Source organism: Corapipo altera, unplaced genomic scaffold (genome assembly GCF_003945725.1).
Source record: "Corapipo altera isolate COAL_440 unplaced genomic scaffold, ASM394572v1 61411, whole genome shotgun sequence".
NCBI classification, from domain to species: Eukaryota; Metazoa; Chordata; class Aves; order Passeriformes; family Pipridae; genus Corapipo; species Corapipo altera.
Window position 1 is genome coordinate 29,722,613 of NW_020884875.1, and position 23,342 is coordinate 29,745,954.

The 23,342-nt window shown below is 39.1% G+C and overlaps 1 protein-coding gene across 3 annotated transcripts in view; it reads left to right on the forward strand.

The window, feature by feature from the left end:
• Nucleotides 1–21,292, forward strand: part of VCAN (versican) — a 97,615-nt gene extending 76,323 nt beyond the window's left edge. For all 3 annotated transcript variants that reach the window (XM_027634927.1, XM_027634928.1, XM_027634929.1), the window contains 5 exons: nt 3,928–4,086; nt 5,219–5,301; nt 17,232–17,376; nt 17,876–18,058; nt 18,542–21,292. In XM_027634927.1, the coding sequence (XP_027490728.1) occupies nt 3,928–4,086; nt 5,219–5,301; nt 17,232–17,376; nt 17,876–18,058; nt 18,542–18,672 (701 nt within the window). In that variant the 3' untranslated portion in view covers nt 18,673–21,292. The remainder of the gene's footprint in view (nt 1–3,927; nt 4,087–5,218; nt 5,302–17,231; nt 17,377–17,875; nt 18,059–18,541) is intronic.
• The last annotated feature ends 2,050 nt before the right edge of the window (nt 21,293–23,342 follow it).

The following is a 23,342-nucleotide window of genomic DNA, read 5'->3' on the forward strand; positions in this document are numbered from 1 at the left end:
CCCACCACCTGTATCTTTTCGAAGTACAGATGCATGTTCTGCATGACACTTGATGACATCTGAACATCACTTCTTAAAATGCATAAATATCCCCCAAACACCTATTTGTACAGGATGAGGCTCCTCAGGATGGTACAACCAGCTGTTCTCTTCCAGGTTTTGAAGACAATACAACTGGGTTTTTTAACTGTCATATTAGGAACAATTTTTTCTTTTAATAACCCAAGTTCATCATTCCAGTGTCTGTGATTACTCCAGTCTTATTTAATTCACTTTGTTCCTAGGACTTGGTAGCTGGGGATTGAAGTAGTTGAGAAGGGCTTAGTGCAAAGATACTTTCTGAAAACAGATGGTCTCTTACTGATGTCTTTCAGCTGAGAAGGGATTATTTTGAATATTTACGAGAAAAATGGGTTTCTCCCCAAGAAGTGTGGGCTAATGAGCCTCTGGCATTTGTTCATTAGCTGAAGGCAGAGAGTCATAGATAAAATTCACAGCTGAGTAAGACTCTCATTATGTTCTAGTACCTGTGTCAGTCTTTATTTTCTTTAAACCCCTTATGGTATTTCTTTAAAGACAAGGGACCTATTGTCAGCAGATTACTGCAGCTATTGAAAAAGCAGTACTTATCTATGTATTAAACCTACAGACAACTCTTTTTTTAATGCAGAGTTTAGAGATGTTGTCACATGTACAATTGCAGCTACAGAGAGACGAAGCTGCATAAATAACTCCTTGCACACATCACCCAAATACTCCCGTAAATTGTCATAAATCTTAACGCTAGTGAGACAAGTTTCAAAACACCATAAATATGAGTGTTTAAGTCTTTCCATCACATTCTGGGATAAGTTTACAGAGATCTGTGATTGCCTCCCTGGCTGAGTACACAATGAATGTGGAGTAAGTGCTTGGACCTACTCTGCTTGCAGGTGACTGAGTCAGAAAATTTACAGCCACCAGCAATTAGGCTTTACTGGTTCAGTAAAGGCATTAAAAGTTTATACCCATATGGAACCCTTACCTCTCTGTCAGCCTTGCAGCTCTCTTTATCTGGTAAGTTATGTGAGCTGAGGAAAGATGTTGATGAGTGCTGGGACGAAACAGTCCCCACATTTTTACTTGGCTGGTTTTGCATTTTTCATCCTCTGCCCTCCTGAATTTTCCTTTCCCTGTTCATTTTTCCCCTCTTCTCATCAACCTCTCCTCTGAAAAATAAAAAAAAGCAACAACAACGACGACAAAAACCAACTCAACCACCCCAAACAAAAAAACCCCCAACAAACCAAAAGCAAAAAGCAACAAAAAACCACCCCAACCACTCACCAACCCAAAACAAAAATACCCTCTTCTCTCTCATGTGTGAACATTATGTATTTTATGGCCATCAGTCCTGTCTTTTTCTGCTTTTCTAGATTTTTGGGCTACCAACAGGGGCAGAAGAAGTTATTTAACATTTCTCTTTTGGAAGGCAATGTACTATTTTGTATAGGAGGGAGGAGTTGGATGTGCATTGCAGTGCGTGCACTTAAATAAAGAGCACTCTGGTCATTGTTTGACACTTTCTATCTTAAGAAGAGAAGTTGTGTTATATATGATTGATACTCAGGCCATTGTTTCTTATTTTCTGAACACAGTCTTCTCAGTTTTGTGTTTTCAAGCCTCTTTGCCTCCTCTACCTGCCTTTCAGCAGATCTTCTCTCAAATCCTTCACTCCTTCCCTAGGAGAGGCCAGGGAGGGTTTGGTTAGAATAACGTGGAAAGCCTCTCTGGCCACGTTTTTCTCAGCATGCAAACCTCCTTGTTATTATCTGACTTATTTCCTGTGGAACAAAGGAGTCCCTGAACAAGATAAATAATAAAACCCAGAGAGCTTTCACAAAGGACATAGGACTGTTATTCAGCCTTGTGTGGTTAAAGAAATGTTCTAGAAGCCCAAAGACAGACTAAGCTTTAAAATTACCTAGATGTCAGAGATTAAAGATGTATCTACATCCTGCACCTCTCACAGAATACAAAGAGGGAAAAGATAAAAAAATCTAGCAAGTTGGTAGTGTAGATTACATGTCTTTTTTCATAACTGGGATTACTCAAGGCACAAGCAGTTTCCTACAGTTCAACTTTCTGAAAACAAAAGGAAGATAACCAGTGTAAACTTTATTATGCCTTTGCATTCATTATATTTATGTATAATTTTTGGAAATATATAATTTTGGGAAATTATTTTGGTACCAAATTCCTAAGACAATGACTGCTGTGTTACCAGTATCAGAGGAATTATAGTAAGCCTTTGATGCGGCATATTTGCACTTTTGAGTCCATTTATATACATCTAAAATGTAGTTTTTGTTATGGGGAATTTAAATTTTTTTCATAAAAATATACACTTTTCTGCTTCAGGATGTGAATGGCCTCTTCCTGCTATGAATTGAGAACCCGACTGGGGTTGTGAAAAACTGTTCTACAGTTGTGGTAGCATCTCAAAGCTAAGTAATGTCTTAGTTAAGGCATTTTCAGTCATCTGTCCTTGGTATGTTCTGCAATAATTGGCTGTTTCTGTACTAATGCAAAAAGAGCCCTTTTGACCAAAGCTTGTTATTGACCATTGACTATACGGACTTACTGAAAATAAGAAATCCAGTTTCATACCCAGGACGCCTTTGTACCTCTGGGAAGGCCAGAGAGTTGATTTCAGACATAGTTTTGTTCAGGGATTGATAAAACTTGGTGGGAAGGGGCAAATTCCTGGTGGGTGGGTGGGGTGTGGGAAGTCAGGCTTTGTGTTTCTGTTCTTCAACATCCTGCCACTGAGGCCCCTCAAGGTGAGATAGCTGTGGTTGGAACAGGCTGTAATCTTGTGCTGAAGTATCCTTTATGATGCCATTTTGTCTGTCATAGCTCAGCACTGTATGTGTTTTCCCTGTTGTTTCTCCCACTCCTCCCTAAAACTCTCTCTTATCAGTGGCAAGTTGTTCTTGTTCTCAAGCACAGCTCAGATACATTCAGACATCACATTTGCTTTGTCCATCTTATTAATTTTGACTTTTTTCTGTGATTCATTCAGCAAACTTGGAAACAAAAAGGTGCAGTTTCTTGCCATCTACTCTGTTTGCAGCTGCCAACTTGAGAAAATAATTAATATCAAATCTACAGGTTGTTCTTGTTCCAAGGTTCAAGTTTATTTCTCTTTAGATGGAAGCACATACTGGCTGGTGTGAACTTCTGTCTGTGATTCTTTCTTATCAGCACTATGCCTCAGAGAAGCACAGACAATGTACAATTTCATTACTTTGTATTTCAGCTTTGCAACCTTCCCAAGAAGCTGATACCTAAAGTTTATTAAGTTAGACTTTGTCAAGGAAGATGGGTTTTGGGGCAGCCTTTGGAGGTGTAAGCTCAGAAAGACAATATTGTATCTTTGCTTCTGTGGGCTGAACAATCACAGTAATTTTCCTTTGTACTATTTTCATTCATAATTTTCTTCTGAAAGTAATTCAGTAATTCAGTACATTAACTCAAAGAGCTGTTTGCAAGTAAAAATTCTCATCCACATATACAGGGTCAGAAAATTCAGATGAGATGTTGAATAACTGCAGTTGAACATCCAGGCACTTCATTCATCCAGAGTGATGGATGATGTTCTCTTGAGATGGTCCAAACAGAGCCTAGTTCCATCAGTGGAAACTCACAAAGTTTCCAGTTGCAGTTATACTCCTTAAATAAGTAGTATTCTTGCAGCTTTTACTGAAACTGGGTAAACAGAACTATCTGCAAATGAGGTCTCATGGATGAATGTTTGCTTTTGTACTACTTAAAAGGTGGGTTTTTTTCTTGGAGCTTTGCCCTACAGAAAATCCATCAGCTTGCACAAAACTTCCCTATGTTTCTTACCCACTGACAGAGAAGTGGTTTATTTGTTTGCCACAGACACAGAGACTTGTGACTATGGTTGGCACAAGTTCCAGGGGCAGTGCTACAAGTACTTTGCGCACCGACGCACGTGGGACACGGCAGAACGGGAGTGTCGGCTCCAGGGGTCTCATCTGACCAGCATCCTGTCCCATGAGGAGCAGATCTTCGTCAACCGTATGTGCCCCATTCGAGGGCTCCTCTGCCTCCAGCTTTGGGGGGGGTAAAATTTAAGAAGGATATAAAGACCTCATGGAGGTCTGCAGATCCTCCAGAGGGGCAGGGACAGGACCCCAGGGAATGCCTGAAGTTGTGTCAGGGCAGGCTTAGGTTGAATGTCAGGAGAAGGTTCTCCTCTAGAGGGTAGTTGGACACTGAACAGGCTCCCCAGGGCAGCAGTCACAGCACCAGGGCTGCAGAGCTCAAGGAGCATTTGGATGATCCTCTCAGGCACATTGTGTTACTCTTGGGGACGGTCCTATGCAGGGCCAGGACTGGATGATCCTTGTGGGTCCCTTCCCACTCAGGATATTCCATGACTCTGGTCACTGAGGATTCAGAGCTGGTGAAATACCCTCCTGACTACTCAGCTTTTACAACTTCATCTTAAAATATACTTTTAGAATGTTTAAAAGGCACACTTTATGTTCTTAATGTTTACTTCTACAGTCAAATACAAGTTCCCTGTCACTATTAAGTTATTTTTTGTTGCATAGAAAATACTTTTTTGGGGGAGAAGAGGGTGCTTTTTGATGGGGAGAAGAAGATAGGAACTTTAATGTTGACACTGGAAATTCTTGAAACATTATTTTTCTGGAGGCTTAAGATCTTTTTGTGTACATGATATCAATGCCCACACCACCATATATTTTATTAGTTTGGCATACAGAAATAGTCTCGCTGTGTTGTGTTGCTCAATCTAGACAACACAGGTCACAGCCATACCAAAACTTGAAGAATGTAGATTATAATACATGATTTTGTTATTTTAATGTTTTATTTGCCTTTTTTTTCTCCCCCTCGTATGCGCTCAGGTAGAAAAGTAATTCTGTTTCCCTTGGTAGACACCAACAGAAGTGAAGAGACAGGGTTGTTTAAGAATGTTAGATGAGAATCTGCATTTTTATAGACATTCCAAATTTAAAACAAAACAAAACTGACAAAGGGTCTGTAAAACAGTTGTTTGCGAAATGAGTAGAAGAATCTTAAGGACAGGATGTCTGATTCATGTCTGTGTAAAATTATTTTCTTTGGTGAAATCTGTTCCATTTATGGGAAGCTTAATGAAAATACCCTTCTGGTTCCCTAGGTATTGGGCACGACTACCAGTGGATTGGCCTCAATGACAAGATGTTTGAGCGTGATTTCCGCTGGACTGATGGTAGCCCACTGGTAAGCTGCCTTTGAAATGAAATCACTCATCCGTTTCTTTTTCTGGTAGCTTAGCAAATTCCCACCAGCAATGAGAGAAGTTGTGTGCAGAAAAAAAAAAAAAAGCTGCCACCAAATATGGACCTGAGTAAACAGCCAGTGAAATCACTTTGGGATAACTAATATTTTGTGATTTAGTTCCAAAGTCTTGTTCTTACTTCCTATTTTTGTATGTGTGAGAAATCTCAAGGATTTCAAAGAGTAGCAATTTAAGGGTCTCTGGTGGAGCTGGTTTGGGCACTTCTTGTCTTACACAAGGGCATGTGTAGCAGCTCCCCGACCATCTGTACATGGAGCAGGATGCATTTTTTGGGTGAGGATCTGGCATTCAAGCTGTTGCGTTTGCTGGGTCTGTGGAGTGCACAAAGCAGCCTCCCAGGTATTGCTGGAGCCTGTTCTGTGTGGCAGCTCTACAGCTGGCGTGGAGAAATAGCCATTCTGAGGTGGTTCAGGGGGCCTGCAACCAATAATTCACCCGTAACATTTTAGGATACTGTTGATACCTCTTTCTGCCTTAAAACAAGAAGGAGAATCAGCAGAAGGAGAATCAAAGAGCTGGTGAATGCAGGATGTGATCAAGCTCTTTCCAACTCAAACGCATCTCTTTTGTAGAAGAGGCAGGTGATTTATTGCTATTTAGCACCCATTGAAGAAAATTACATTAAGGAAAAACCCCCAAACTAGTTATGTTTATTATTTTGTTTTCCAGTTGTGAATTCTGAAATCAGAAAGCCCCTGGACACACATGTGCATGTGTTGTTGCAACTTATGTAGAAAGACACCTGGAGCAAGGCAGGCAATTAAAATTGAAATTAGAACTGAGATATTACTTCTTAAATTCAGGCTACTGACCAAATGCGGTGTTATATTTTTACTGTAATTTTCAATTTTAAGAAATTAAGATTTTCTAGGAACAGAATGAGACCATCTGTCCAACAGATTTCTGTTTTGATTGATCTTTTTTTATCTCACTTTCTTTTTCTTTCAATTTTAAAAACTTCCCTCTGTCTCTTCCTTCAGAAACAATTTAGGTGTCTCTTGAAATCATTTATGTTCACTACTTCAACAGATTTCCCTCGTAACTTATTCCATATGGATTCTGCATCCTGTGGTGTTGACCAACTACCTCATTTGTTCCTTTGTCCTGGCTTTTAACTCATTTCTCATACTTTCTAATCACAGTTCTGGTTATAGTGATTTATAACCTCTCTAGTGATTAATAGAAATGATGACCTAATTAAATATATGCATCAAATGTATTTCCCTGATGATGTTCTAAATTTGCAATGAATTTGAATACTATGTAGGTTAAAAAATTGCCTCTTTTATGTAGTTGCAGCTGAGTAGTATTCATGATAGTGTTAAATGCATTAGTACAATTTGTGATCATAAAAATCAGACTTATTACATCAGCACTCAGGTTCTAACTTGAATTTCTGAGTTTAGGGTTGGGTTTTCCCTAAAGGCAAAGCCTAAATAGCCTTCATATGTTTTACATATCAGGGTGCATCTGTAATTCAGCTGTTTCTAAATTTGTTTCCCAGCTTGATGTGCTCTCCAAAATATTCTTCTCTATCTACAATTCTGTTTAACACTTCTGGTATAGGGGAAAATTTGTCAATTCTGCTGAGGGTCGCCATGATAACAGTTTTCTTGGAGATACCATCAGAAAACTGGTTGAGCATCTACAAGTTTATGTACTTTCATCTTTATCTTGATACTACTTTGAATTTTCTCCAATAAGATCTTGATTTAATCTACAAATCATGATTACATGATTTTATGAGGTTTTGGATTGAAAAAAAACCCACACTGTTCTGATGCTTGGTAGACTTCAAAGAAAAAGTAAATTGACAACAACAACAGCAGCAGCAGCAAAACATGTTATGGACGGAATTGTTTATGCCATACTGTGAAAAATTTCAGTGATTTCTCTTTCACATGAGTTTTCTTTCTTAAACAAAAAAAAAAAAAAAAAAAAAAGCCCCTGGAATTGTGAATCCTTGAACCACGGGCACCATTACTTTGCCAGTTGGCATGTATTTGTTTAGCAATTTCTGGAAAAGGGATCAAATACTCAAATACCTTTCCTTTTTTTTTTTTTAACTTTACCCCTAAAAGATATTTCAACCAATGAGCTCAGTGGAGGGAAAACAGTAATTTTTTGAATTTTCAGCTTATACCTCTTTGTGTTTTTCCTTTTTTTTTCTTTTAACTGAGGCCAAATGCCAGCCACCATTAAATATGATAGTTGGACAAAACATGTACATGAGAATATAGAATAAAGGTTCTCACTGGGAAACGTACACTGAATGTAGAGTACCTTTGACAGGCTCACAGATCTACTGAAAATTATTGTTTAGTTGCATAGTAGTGGAAAAAAAATAATTAGACACCCTTGATATTTTGGAATTCATTCTTTTTAACCCCTCTAGAAAGTACTAGCTGTTAGCAATTCATCAAAACCAGCAGCAGTCAAAAAAGCCCCTCTATTCCTGTGCGTGCTTTTTGTGCATCAACTGGAATTACGCCGAACAAAAATAAGGACAGAAAACAAGTCTTGGAATAAACGAAGAGTAAATACATGCTCTGATTCTCAGAATTCCCCAAGAAAAATGTTGGTGTCTTGAATAATGAAGCAAGTACAGATTCAGTGAGAAAGCAAGAAATAGTATTTAATACTTCTTGGCCCACATGACTTTTGTCTATATCTGCATTGAGTCTACCTGTTTTCCATTCAAAAAAAGTTTTAAGACAAAAAAAATTATCCACTGCCCCACTCCTAAATTACAGTATTGCAGATCTGCTACTGCAGAGAGAATTTGAAGAGGCTTTTAGATCTACCTCACTGAAGTGTCTGATGCATCATTATCTGGGTACTTTTAGGGTGTTTTGGCAGGTTTATTTCTTAACTGTAAAGTGTTTTGGGTTTTGATTTGGGTTTTTGTTGTTGTTGATTTTTTTTATTTAAAACTGCTTACCAGTTTCCTGCCTTTCAGGCAAAGTGACATAATCTTGTGCAAGGGGCTGAGTGGTGTAGATGAAGTCTCACCATATGCTGGTAAAACACACTTTTTCAGCATTCTCTATCCACTAAATCCCAAACACAGACTGGGCTTGAGAAGTGAAAAATTACATGAATAATGTAGTTGTGTCATACCTCTCATGCATTCAAGTTTAATTGTCAGTCCAGGTGGTACTTTTTCATAAAGAAATTGCTTTCCAGGTAACTGATACATCATTATACTGGATTTCATTGGTCAGACCAATCTGCTTATATTTGTCTTTTTGCAGATTCTTAAAAAAAAATTAAAATTGGGAGCTTCTTGGTTAAGGTCAGAGCATATCTTCAAAGAGCTCCTTGGCTAAGCTTGGAGCTTAGCCAAGGCCAAAAAGCAGAATAAAATAACCTATAATTATACTAAGCTGTGGGATCCATTGGCCACTCCCACGTATCTGATTTGTTCTGATTTGCTGCACTGTATCCCCATGGCAGGAAGAAATTTGTCCCAACATGTTTCTACTCTCTTTCTTTTAATTCTCTTTTTTTTTTTTTCTTTCTGTTTAGGAAAGAAATAATTTTTCAGTGTTTCTGATAGTTGGGAGAGGTGGATTCATGTTCTGGAGCTGATGAACCACTTTGGCAGCATAAGTCATTCCCTTTTTGTATGAAGGGAAAGAAGCTAATGGCAGGTGTGTTAGTACAACATAAAAAAGTGAATGTTCTTTCAGGAAATCTCAGGGATCCTCACATGTGGAGCAAGTTCACTGAGAGCTGGAGATCAAAGGCCACTGCCACAGTCATAGGCTTGGACTGGGAGCAGCATCCAAAATTGTGTGGAGCAGCAGGAAGGGAATTTGTAAACTGAAAAGTTTGGCATATCTGCTCAGTCCCTGAGTTCAGATAATTTGTCTCAGAGGTGAAGGCAGTGAGAGCAGGTGCTGAAGTGTGTTCAGAGAACTCGCAACGCCCCAACATTTTTAGAGCTCTGTTATTCACTGAAAATCAAGCCAATTTCTGCTCAAGGCATTTCAGGTATGATTACAGTGATAGACTAAGAGGCAGAAGAGAATTTTATAGTATTTTTAAGAGCATATTTTGTTAGGTCTTCTTTCCTTCTGTTGCAGGGTAGTTACAGGGCTGTTCTGTTGGCTCTTGGTGTGGGAGAAATATTAGTTTTCCTCTGATTTATATTCTGCACTGGAGTGAAAATGGCTAAATATTGTCTTCATTTGCACCTAGAAAACTACAGAATCAAAATTATTCTTGTACTTTCCTGTAGACTTTGCTCCCAGCATTTCTTGAATAGTGAACAACTCTTTAAGGATGTATCATGGGCAATCTTCATCCTACAATTATCATGGAAAGCACTGAGCAATAAAAACAACTTTGGGAAAAACACAGACACCTAAACAATCACAACTATGTGAACAGAGGAATTTGTCCATGCTGTTTGTATCTTTTTATGCTTTAAATGTGATGCAATACAAACTACAAAACACCAAAACTTATATCATCAGTGGAGACATTTAATAATTGATCAAAGGGAAAGAGAACAAAATGTGACACTGCAAAAGATCCCCGGATGAAATTGAATTTAAATAATTCACTTCAGCCTTTGAATACCAACTTTTACAGCTGTAAAGCACACCCATTCAAACAGAAAAAAAAAAAAAGAAAAAAAAGGAAAAAAAAAAAAAAAGAAAAATCTGGTGTTGCTTTTGGCAGCTTCCCCTTTGTATTTAGACGGCTGGGTTTTCCCTGCTAAGGACCCTTGTGAGCAGGCACAGCAGAGAAGGAGCTATTCATGTTATGGATTAAGCCCATACGGCTACTTGGGATGGTGCCTCACAAGGGGGGTTATTCACATCCTCTGGAAAATACTGCTGATAATTAGAACTTTGCAGGGCAGTGAGCTCACCCCCATTACATAAGATTAGTGCTGCAACAAGGAGCTGGCCAGTGTCTGTGGCCGGATTGTCTGTCACTGGGAGAGTGCTGCCAGCCAGGGAAGTAACGGGGCATATTGCCACTTTTAAAGCTGCCTAGAGAACCTGAGCTGGTTTTCCTTCCCTTCATCATAGGAGCACTTATGCTTTGTGTTCTGCAAAGCTGGTGCTCAGGTTGTCAGTGTTAGGTAGCTACATTAAAAAAAAAAAAAAAAAAAAAAAAAACAATCAGAAGTTTAGTTCTGGTAAAAACAAAGCCCTCTCTTTTCCGTCCTTCACTGGCTGGTGAATCAGAAAGCTTTAACTTGAGAAAAAAAAAATCTGTAACTGCACCCCTCTCTCAGAAAGAGTAACTTCATTGAACACAAACACAAAAAAAACCCCCTTCAAAAAGGCACAGAGTATTGTAGGGAAGGAGCCTGCCTCTGTGGGTTAAATAAAGCAAACAAACTAAAAAAGTGCTGTAGTCAGCTGCAAACAAAAAGCTCATTGTGCCCGTGTCCCACAGGGTCCTTGGAGAAGGAGATTTTAAACCTACCAAATGTTTTGGTTCTGTGCTGCAGTCAGTCATTATGACCTCTTTTTAAGATGCTCATTTGACCTGCACTCAAATGGAGGAGAACCATATAATGTTATTAATGACAGGTATATTTTCGGTCCAGGATGCCGTAGGCAGTATAGAAGGTCCTCTTGGACAAAGTGGGGTTTTGTCTTGTTTTTGTCAAGGGGGTCAGCAGTTACTTCAGAGCCTCATTATTGTTGGCTCTGGGCTAAAAATCTTGAGCAACTTCAAATTTGCAGTAATTGTTGACATAAATGACATAAATTTTTTTTTCCCAGTGGCTCTCCTGGTAGCTGTGCAAAAAAAGAATAAGTCACACACTATACAATTTGGGAACGTATAATTATGCCAGTGTGACTCCCAAAGAACATTACACCAGCTAACACTTACCACCCTACCATACCTTTCTTCCACAGTAAAACATGTGCCCAGTACCAAGAGAAATTCACCAGCTCTTTGCCACTAACTTTTGAAGTGAATTCTCTTACTGAAGTGACTTACAAAAGCCTAGCACACATAGCATACCCTCAAAATTGAACTGTACAGTGTATGAACCATGTTGAAAGCTATTACTCAAAAAAAAAAAAATCAACAAAACCATGATACAGAGCAGATAAAAGTCCATGGGTTCACTCAGCTTTGAAAGAGTTAACAAAAGAGGTGTCTTTTCTGAATAATTATAATTTTGGAGTACTCCAGTGAGTATTTGGACTCCGCAATGAGTAGACAGTGTCACCTAGTGGGGGTTTATCGCCATGCTCACTGTTTTCCGCTTTTCATGGAAAAAAATGTCATACTGTGGTATTGTTTTAAAAACAGTCAGCTGGTTATCTGCTCCACCTCACAATCGGCTCCTCCCAAAATGTAGAATTGACAGTGCTTTTATATTTCAGCTTCATCAACTAGTGTTTTTTCACTCGTTTAATTCCTATTCATTACATTTCTTTCCCAAATTATTTATTTTTGCATAGATCTTTCTGCTTATTCAATCTGCAATCACTGCTTGTTGATATCCATAGATACACACGAGCGTATGTTTTCCAGAGTCCCTTTTTTTTGCAAGCTGCTACATAGGACTCAGAGAGTTTTTCAATACATCCCATCTCTCTGTTACCAAAAAACCCCAACCCTTTCAAGTGAAATCTTTTGCAAAAGTCCTTAGCAAAGCTCTTCTCAGGAGTTTGTCTTGCTCACAGTGTGACTCAGTCATGGCGAATGTTGGGTTCTTGCCTGGGCCAAGTCCTGCCAGTTTTCCAAATCCTATGCAAACAAAACTCAGATTAAGAGGTAGAGGGAAGCTATTCAACTATGACCTAAAAAATCATCAGGATCATGACATGTGATTTTGGTGTGTACTTGTAGATAAGTTTAAATACAGCAGTTGTCTTCAAATTGATTTGAGTTTCTCCCAGCAAAGGTTTACACATACCCTTAACTTGGTCCCTCTCACAGGTATCTGATCTTCCTTGCAAAGTTTAAGGCACCACCTATGCCTCTAAATCAAGGTACGTGTTTAAGCAGTCACTGAATGGAGTTTTTAGTCTCAAGAATTCTTCTGGTGAGTTCTGTCAGACTGCTTCCATTCATAAAATTAAACAGAAAAATTCTTTGCAGGACTGGGGTGAACTTTAGTGAAACAGAGTCTACACTATAAGATAGTTTCCTGTCTTTCCCAATGTATAAATGCATTTAAATACGAGGTGACATTAATGGAAGTATTTCAGACATTGCCAGATCTTCATAGAAATATATTTGATTTTTTTTTTTTTTTAGAGAAAATGCAATCCTGTTCAAACTTTCCAAATATCTCATGTAACAGCAGCAGTGCTCTATAACAGCATGAGCCACAAATGAGGAGTCTATGTTCTCACGGTAACCTTGAGCTGATCTTGCCCAAGTTCAGCCACTGAGTAATTACCAGGACTGTCTGAAAGTGAGATATAACTTTTAGTTGAGCTATTCAATCATAGCAGAACCTCCACAGTGAGGGTCTCTTTCAGGGGCTTTCCTGATAAAGATTTCTAAGACTTTGTCTGCTATTGTGAAGAAAAAAAAAAAAAAGTGTATTTTTGTTATAGCAATAAAAAAAAGGATGATGGTCAACGAGGTTTGCAGTGGTGGTCTCGGCCTAATCATAAATACCAGGCAGGAAATGCTACTTCACTTTCCGATGAAATGGCACTGGAAGTTCCCAGTCAGCCATTCCCTACATCTCTCACTGTTGTTTGTTGTTTTTTTAAATTTGCCTCATTAGTCTTGCATTAAGAAGGAATAAGATAGGGAAGCAGCCAGAATGAAAGAAAATAAAAATCACAATAACAAGTGCCAAAAAGTGCCAAGACAGTTTTATTTGTACTTTAAGGTTATCTAAACATGCTGAAGACAAGCTTCCTTTGCCTAGAAGGGCAAAGGCAAAAGCCTTAACCTGTAAATCTAAATAGGAGTATTTCAGGTAAATTATTGGTCTTTACAAAATACTGAGGTCAAGCAGTAAAATTTTGTTAGCACCAGTACTTTATTTTATTGTCTTTCATTAAAAACAGTGCTTGTTAAATGTTTTGGAATACAAAATTCAAGTGATTATCTCAGCAACTTGATGGGCCTTTTGGAGATAAAGGAATGGCTGAAATTTTTCGAAGGAGTGTCACAAAACTGAGCTTCTGCTTACTCCCAGATTCACCTTGGCAGTGCTGAGTGGATTGCCCATTATTAAGGAAATGAGTCCGTCAAGGAAGGTTGCTTATCTGAGAATTTAAATAACAAATCTCCCTCAAGGTGAGATTTTGTTCATTATGGGAAGATTATGCTCCTTCTGTTTAATTAGCGGCCATCTGAATGCGAATAAGTAGTGACTAGCTAGTAAAGTTTTCTACTTTACAGCTGTTGCTGTAATCCTGGCTTCTTTAGCTCGATTTGTGTGACAAGCTAGCCTGTCACACCACATGGCTGTGACTTAATGCCATGCCATATAAGGAAATCCTTCCCAAAAATGTGGAACTTAAAAAAAATGCTCTCACGGGCTTTGGTAACCATTCTATCCAAACTCCCCCTGTGAGTCCACTTCATGGGCTGGGAATGGCCAGCCAAGTGCATTGTCTAATGCAACGCAGAAAGTCTGAAGAGCTGAATTCCAGCTCAGTTCCATCTCTAAGTCGTGGATTATCCACTCTCTGTCTGCAGGAAAATTTTCAGGGCCCTTTAGCAGAGGAAACTGGAACAAGTAAATCCAATGTGACAGTGTAGGTTTTGATTTCAACAACAATAAGAAAAAATCTACAAGGAAGATTAATTATTACAGAATAATTAAAGACATAAAGAGCATAACAAGAGCTCCAATTTTTAGCCTGAAATGGTGGCAAGACAGACTAGTGATTCCCCAAGGACCAAATGGAGGTAACAGGGATCAAAATCCTATCCCCAGGGCTAGGTTCTGCAGTTATGAGTTTACAGAGAAACCTTAGGCTTTTAAGAAAAAGCCCCAGTTTTCCTGCCACTGTGGGTGCTGAAAGCTTTACAGAGTGGCTGGTACAGTAGTGTCTGTCTGAGCCTGAGGCTTAATCAAGGATGGATTGGATGAGGCTTGGGTAGTGGAAGGTGTCCCTACCCATGGCAGGGTGTGGAACAAGATGGGCTTTAAGGTCCCTCCCAACACAAACCATTCTGTCATTCCATTATTGCTTTGCCTCTCCACAGCCTGTGAGAGAAAAATGTCTTGAGCCAAACCTCCTCTGATTTTGAGTCATGTACATAATTAAGGTTATATGTCCAAAAATGTGCGATCTGGAAGTACTTAATATTTTAATCCAGAGAAAAAAAGTTGTAGTAAAGCTGCTTAAAAGCCAGGGTAGTGATAGCTTTTAGGTCACTGTGCAATCACCCGGTTTAAGTATTTCTGCTGAGGACTAAAAGGGTGGTATCAGCTTTTCTTTAGCATATTACCTTGTTGTATCATTCACAAGACAAAACTAAATAGACCCAAAACCTAAGAGTGTTACCAAGGGTTTCTTCCCATTAATTCTTTTGCTGATATATATTTACTGGAGATGGTGCAGTAACACCTGAGTTACACTAGTGTAAGTGAAAATCAGAACCACGCTTATGATCCTGCAAAGATCTAATCCATAAAAGGAAAGCAAAATATTAGTTTATTTGTCTAGCTGTTTATTCCACTCAAACAGGGAGAATCTCTTTGTATCATTGTCCCATTTTCAGTGGGAGTTGAAAAATAAGGAGTTGAAAAACTACAGAAAATCTGGGTGGAGACCTAAGAAAGCAATTCAGAAGTCTGGAACTTCCTCTGCTAAGCAATTCTGGCACTAAACCCAGGCAAAAATCAGAGGTCCTTAGCCAAAATAAATCTGTGCAATTATGATATCAGATGTGAGGTAATAGCAAGTTATGCTGGAGGGTATTAGACATTCTTAAACAAGCCACGGGGTCCAGATATAATCCTTTGCCATTACACTGCAGCCCTGCCAGCAAAGCAAATGCATATTTTGGAGTCGTTTTGCTGAGGCAAGAAAGAGCATATGGAGTCTGTGTGCTGAGGGTGGGAGCACCTCCAGCTCACACGCCCCCAGTAGCCATCAAATATCCTCCATTCCCACACTCTGATTCCTGCAGAAGCAAACAGCTCTCTGGTGTCATTTCTACAAGAAACAGCTTGTTGCAGCCTTTCCTTTGCTTTCAATTATTGATCAGATTTTCTACCATTAGACTTACTTCTTTCCTCAATTTTTGTGTGTCTGTGCATGTTCTTGAAAGCAAATGGATTCTGGACCTGGGTAAATGAGTTAGTGTTCATTGTAGTTTGGAACTGTTAAACACTGAAAATTCGAGATGGAATTAAGTTAGTTCCACATAAAAAGGGGGAAGTTTATTAGAGGTAATAAACTCAGTGCAGAACAAATTTATTTGGACTGTGATGGTTAAACTGCCTGGATAATTAAAACCTGTGATGAGTAAGATGACACATGGCAGAAAAATGTTAAGTACTTAACTAATTTATTTTTTCTTAGTTTGATTCACTGGAAGGTAAATACTACTTGTGTGGGGCATGTTAACTTCATTTTTAAAATGTGTTCACCCAGGCAAAGAATGGGGCTTATGTAATAAATTTTAAAAAATAGAAAGCTAAACTTTTATGACATTTATATAGGCCAGCTCTAGACAGAAGGATGTAAGCACTGAGGAAAATATAAGCACTGTAGAAACTGTGTAATTTTGACCATACAAGGGGCTAGCTGCCTGGTTAATGTCTGGCATTTATGTGAATTCCAGCTCTTAACAGATATCTATTTTTATCCTTCATTAAATTCTTCTCAGAGTCAGACAGCAGAAATCCCAACGAAAATCTCTAGGAATGGTTTCCAAATCTTCTCTCACTTTCCTCTGTGCAAATCTCAAATTACTGTGCTTTGTTTGGGAACAAGGTTAGGGGAGAAAAGGGATAAGGATTATACCAGCTCTGCTGACTGCTAGGGGAGGAAGTTGTATGTCCCTGACAAGGACTGATGCACAGGTTTCAGTTGGTGTGACACTCCCTATGTTGCTATTTTTCCTCCTGATTGATTGAAAAAACAGACTGAATCCTCCCAAATTTTAATCCAAAAAAGACATTGTGCAGATATTTTACAGCCATTTGAAGATTATTCTGTGGGATTTTTTTGTTAGTTTGTTTTGCACATACCAACAACCAGATTTCTACTTCTAAAACCAGTTAGTCACTTTCTGCTCTTATTCATATATATGTTCGTAGATGCCTGAAGTCAGCTTTTCTGCAGAGGGCAGTATTTGAATCCCCATTTCGAAGGCCGAAAGGCTGCTGTCTGTGCTCAGTCTGCCACCTAGCATTTTTAATGGAAACATCAGTCTGGGATGGTCTGGGGAAACATTCACTTATGTTTCACCTAATTCTGCATGTCATCTCATTGAGTTACTTCATTAAATGAGGTCAGAGAATAAATAATCTGAGTCTAAAAAGCCAGTCTGTGATTTATCACCTTGTAGATATGGACTAATGAGGGTTATGGGCTATTTACTGTATTTCCTAGCATTCTACTTCATGTCTGTCTATGTAGGAAAGAGTGGTTTTGACACACTTAGGATCTGGTTTTGCTTGTGCTGAATTGTGTCTCTTTGTTTTGTTCACCTGACATCAGTTTACAGTAAATGAGGTGTTAGAGCAGAATATTTTTTCCCATTGAGAAAACCTGTTAATAGACTGGGAGTATTTCATAAATCTAGCTTTATTTAGTCCGTGCTTAACAGCCTGAATCAAACAATTGAGATTGCTGTTCACCAAAGGTGCACTTCTGTTAAGTGGAATGTGAATGTTCTCCAGCACTGGGGATAATGGTTTTGCTTCATCTCTCTGCAGCAATATGAGAACTGGAGACCAAACCAGCCAGACAGCTTCTTTTCTGCTGGAGAAGACTGTGTTGTTATAATCTGGCACGAGAATGGGCAGTGGAATGATGTACCATGCAATTATCACCTGACCTACACCTGCAAGAAAGCAACAGGTACAAACTTTCCAGTGACAAAAAGCATAATTCTCTAAACTGGCATTTAAAACTTTGTGTTAATGTGTTCTCTGGGCCTTGGTGTATTCAGTTTTAAGTCCTTTTAAACAGTGTCATTGAGGAAGACATGAGAAATATTGAAAATGAGACTTTTTTTTTTAAATGCCTGTAGTAACTTCACTGATTTTCAGGCTTTTGAAAAATCCCTTCTTTGTGTGACTGCCAACAGTTTTGGCTCAAATTTACATCAGAATTTAAACCAAAAAGGGGATACTGACCACAATATCTGCCATTTTTCAATCTGCATCACTATTGTGTTTGGTCTACAAGGCTGGAGAACTACAGGAAAGACCGACTCCCCTGTCTTTGTCTGGATGTGCCTCTTAGGGTCTGACTGAGATCCCTTGACCCCTTCCCTTAGCTGGGGCTCAGAGGGCAGTCCCAGCTCAAAGTGGGTTTGCAGGGTGATGTTTTGGGTGATGTTCTCTCTTCCTTCAAGTTGCCTGTGGTCAACCTCCTGTTGTGGAAAACGCCAAGACCTTTGGAAAGATGAAGCCTCGCTACGAGATCAACTCCCTCATCAGATACCATTGCAAAGACGGTTTCATCCAGCGCCACATCCCAACCATCCGATGCCAAGGGAATGGCAGATGGGACATGCCCAAAATTACCTGCATGAATCGTGAGTTCTTTGAAAGCAAAACGGTGCCAGAGCAGAAACAGTAGGATAATTTATGATCAATAAGTAATGAGTAATTAGTAAGTAATAAGAGAAGAGCAAACGTGGTATGAAAGATTATGACAGCAGCACTGCTCGCTCTGTCCATAGGAAAGAACACCAATCCTCCAAAACTACTAAAATATTAATGAAAATATTCCCTTTCTGTCTTTACATAAGGCACTGAGATTCTTTAAAAATAAACAATAACACTCATAATTTCTGGAATCAACAGGTCCCTAGTATCGCTAACGATTTTTTCTGCCACTGTGTGTAAGAGGTGCTTCTCCTTCCTGTAACACAGTCATAGCACTCATAGCAGTCATAGCATAACTCTCTAATTAACCAAGAATTAACAGACCTGTGTCATGAAATGTAGCCAATTAAATAACTTTAAACTAATTTCCCTTTTCTTTTTTTTTTTTAATTTCCTCCTTCTCGTTGCAGCATCCACATACCAAAGGACTTACTCTAAGAAATACTACTACAAACACTCCTCACTGGGGAAGGGAACGTCACTAAACTCGTCGAAGCACTACCACCGCTGGATGAGGACGTGGCAGGACTCAAGGCGCTGAGAGCTAAATGGTGAACGGGGGATCTCCACCATTTCAGCCAAAGTCAATAACTTCCTGTGCCTTTTCTATCACTTATAGGAGTATTATCAAGTTGTTTTGAAAACTACGGACTGCAGTATTCGCAATGTGTTTTTGCAAAAAAATAAAAAAAGATATGGTGTTTATCATAAAATTTAAGAAATAAATAAATAAATAAAAAAAGGAGGAGAAGTGCTTATGGGGATAAAAGGAAACCATTTCCAGCCTGTAAAGATTATTAGTTTTCTATATGCCATCGGTGTGGACCATTTTAATGATATGTACCAGCCTTCTGCAATATTTAAGCAGCTCGATTTTAGCACCAATGAAAATGTAAATAAGATGATTTTAATGTTGTTTGTGTGTTGTTTTTAAAATCGTGTATATAAAATGAAAAGTCACACTAATTTCAGGCATATTTATGGTTAGAACGGCCTCAGAGGTCTTCAGTCATTTATGACGTTGTTTTTATGTTGTTTACCTAGGCTGGAAATGGTTGAAATAATGACTTCACTGACTGAAATTTGCTGTTATCAGGTGAAGATAAACACACAAGTTACATGACTTTTTTTTTTTTTTTTGATGAGAACTGTACCAATTCCCATCCAAGGTACAGTTTGTGCCCATGAGATGCAAAGTTTAGACAGAGCACATAAAAGTGGCATAAGGCATGAACTAGGGACTGCAATATGGTACATTTTTTTCTGCTCTCCATTCCAGCTTCACCACTCATGAGAAAGGACTGTGTGGAGGAATTTTGTATGACAGGGAGAGCCTGTAAAATTCCAAGTGCTAATACATTAACTTTATCAACCAAGGCTACTTTTTTTTTTTCGGAGAACTAAAAAAAAACAGGAAAAAAAGAAAGGAAAAAATTACTTTCACAACATTAACCACAAGGTCTATATTACAGGTCTCTGCATTCCAAAAATGGAGGTAGACCTGGTATTTGGGGGATTTTTTTTTTTGTAAAAAACAAGCAAAAATCAAAAAAGTAAATAATTTTGTATATATAACCATTTTTTAACCTTTTTATAAAGTAATGAATGTTTGTGTATGAATGCTGCAGCTGTGAAGCGTACATAAATAAATGAAGTAAGCCATACTGATTTAATTTATTGGATGTTATTTTACCCATACAAAGAAGATTGAAAGAGCTCGCCAGTGCAGTATTAGCCCCTGAGCTCCACTTTTGGAACCATCTTTCAGTTCAACTTGCTATTTTCTCCAGAGAGCAAAATTCCTGCTCAACAGGATCATTTGTTTTGCAGTTTAAATGAGTGAGAACTGTGTGACTTACAGAAGAATCAGGATCTTGGCTTTCTAGAGAGAAGTGTGTGCACAGAGAGATGATTAGGTTGTAGCTGGTGCAGTGTGTAGGTAGGAGTTTTCTGTTATGGTTTCTTACCCTGGTTAGTGTGGTAACTGGCCTTGATGTGTACAGTGAAGTAGAAGTTAACATTTGGAATGATCTCTCCACAGAAGGGACTGTTATTCCTGCCAAGTGCCTTGCACACCTTTGGGCACAGGATTTAAAAAAAAAAACAAAAACAACAACAAAAAAGGGGGAAAAAAAGGAAAAAAAATGAAAACAAAGAGCAGTAAGTTCCTTAAGATGTACGTTTTAACGCAACATGACAAATACACACAGATGTGAGGTTGACACCTTTGTGTTCATGTGGGGTTGTAATGAAAAAGGTTGGAAAGGAAAGGATAAGAGCTGAAAGCCAGCTAACATGGCAGAGCTGCCCATGGAGTGACCAGGCCATAGGTTGGGAACTGGGATCACAGTTCAGACAACATCCCTTAGGAAAAGGCAGTGGCTGCTCAACCTTCATGTGTCCAACACAGTTGGCTGGTTCATTGCCCACCCCTCGCCCCCAAACAATGCACATAATACTTTTTTCTATTTATATTATTATCTTGTATAGTGTATAATGTGAATGTCTGGATTTGGGGGTTTTTTTGTGAATGAAAGTCTAAAATCTTTGTAACTTTTATATATGCTTCTGTTTCACCAAAGAAACAAGGTTTTTTGCTATACTGTGACTTGTCTTGTTATTGCATGTCTTCCTGTTTAAATCTATGCAATGTGATTTTTTTCATATGAATACAATTAGACTGTCAGGTACTTCACAATTACCATAGGCCTGGTCAAGTGCCCAGTCAAAGAGTCAGCTGGCTGAACTTTAGTAGGTGCTGGATTTGACTTTGTATGAGCAGCTTTAGGGGATATTTTAAGATATACATTGTATGTTTTGAAGCTGATTATTGCTTGTAAAAGTCAAGGCTCTGTTTATAAATATACAGTAATCCACACATCACTTCCTCGTACCAGAAACATACAGAACAGAAAATATATTTTAACACTTTGCAAATTTTCTTCACCATATGTATAAAAACCCCTGCATAGATTTGTTGTTTTCTTGTCTACTTGTTGGATTTAAACAATGTTGTAAGACATTCAAATAACATTGTGTTTGTAGTTTTAATTAGGGTAGATTCAGAGCTTATGTCGATTTTTTTTCACCACCTTCTATTATGCATAATAAAATAAGACTGACAATATTCCTTATTAAAAACAACAACAACAACAACAAAACCTAAAAATCCCTGTCACCCATGCTTGTTTATTTAGACAGAGAATGGTAATTTATTCAGCTCTGGAGACTCTAAAGTGTTCCAGTACCAACCCTCTGTAAAAAGCACATCCTCATGTCACAGAGTTGGCTCTGCTGTGAATCCCAGGCAATTCCACCATGATGGCCATGATTCCTTTACGTAGAACATCTCTGAACTCCAGTTTATGGAAGTGTATTGGAATTGGAGCAGAGAGAAGAGAGAACTAGAGATCTCACAAGGGCCTGGAGTGACAGGACAGGGGGAATGGCTTCTCACTACCAGAGAGCAGGGTTAGATGGAATATTGAGGAGAACATTCCCTGTGAGAGTGGAGAGACCTTGGCACAGGTTACTCAGAGAAGCTGTGGCTGCCCCATCCCTGGAAGTAACCAAGGCCAGGTTGGGCGGGGCTTGGAGCAACTTGGGATAGTGGAAGGTGTCCCTGCTCATGGCAGGGAATGAAACTGGATGATCGTTAAGGTCTCTTCGAACCCAAACCATTCAATGATTTCATGATTCCATGACTTGAACACTGATTTTGCATTTTGTGAGCCAATGAAAATCCTTGAGAGTAACAGTTTCTGCTCTGAATGTGTTCCTGTCCCTGCAGATACTGACAGTATTTGACTCCTGGTGTGCACCCCAGGGCACGGGGCTCAAATCCTGCACAGGTTCACACCACACAGGGCAGGAGTAAGTCAGGCCTACTCTTCTGGGAGAACTTTTAAATAGCAAGAGGAGGTGCTGGTCAGTGGACACATTCCTGAATTCCAACTGCACCCAAAAAGATGCACAAGCTCTTTGAAACAAGAGAGAAAAAGATAGCTCCCTGATGGCAGAACTTATGGATATGCTTTGGTTTCTGTGGGACCCCTTACCTGACATCACAACTCATCAGAGACTAGGGATGGAGGAACAACAATAGGAGGAGACATAAGTCCCAGGAATTGCAGCAGCTGGGCCAGCAAGGTGTAGGTGAGCTGGTAAGAGGCTGCCAGCGGAAAGGACGTGGTGCCAAGAGGAGTTTGCAGTAAGAAATTGCTTTGCCAGGGCAGTGGCTGGAAGAACATTGAGGTTCAATCTGTGGCTGTAGTTAAGATCTATGTCTGTGACACATTCTTAGGAGAGATGTCTTCATTTCTAGAGGCAACATCTCTGCTCTGAGCATATGCAGAGACAGTCCCTGGGCAGTGGGAAGTGAAAATGCAACGGCAGGTGCAAAAAGATGAATGTATTCTTTTCTTTCACAGAAAATATACAACTCTATTACTGATTGTAAGCAGAAATATGTGTAGGACTCTATGAGCACCCTGATTTTCCTGAAAATAATGTTTGGATAAAGCATGGACAAAAGCTTGAAGGCCACATCAGGCATGGTGGAGCCCAGAAGTAAAGACAGAAATATCACCCAGAAAAAGGTGCATCATTTGAAAACTTCACCAATAGACCTGGAAGGAAGCTTAAGAGCTTGTAAAGTGCAATTTGATGGCAAATTTTGTTTTTCATAGCAAATATTTTCAAGTGGAGAAGACATTGTCTATAACTGCTGCAGAGGCTCTGCTGCTGTTTGAATGCAGATAAAACAGAGAAATGGAACCTTGAGGTATGTTAGTGAGGACTTTATTGCAAAGGCAGGAGTGGACTCATGTCACCACCAAAATGCCTCTGGATTGCCAGCTGCCCGTAGCTAGAAGAAATGGATTCAGGATGAGAATGGTCCTGTAGCTGAATTTCTGAGGTGGTTGGAAGAGTGGAGAAGATATAAGGAAGGCAAACACTGATGCATCCTGCATAGATGCCACAGAATGATGAGCAATTAAAGGCTCTGGAAGTGACATCATGGAGTGATGAGAAATCCACTGCACCAAAAGTCCTTATTAAGACAAGAGGGTAATTCGTTTGGAAAAGGGAATAAATGGTATAGTTTTCTTCAGTAGCAGGAGAATGGTAGGAGTTTTGGTTCTGTGTTTTTTATAGTCTTAGAGTTGATAATCATACATCTTGTTCCTAAGTGATTTGGCAGAGGTCACA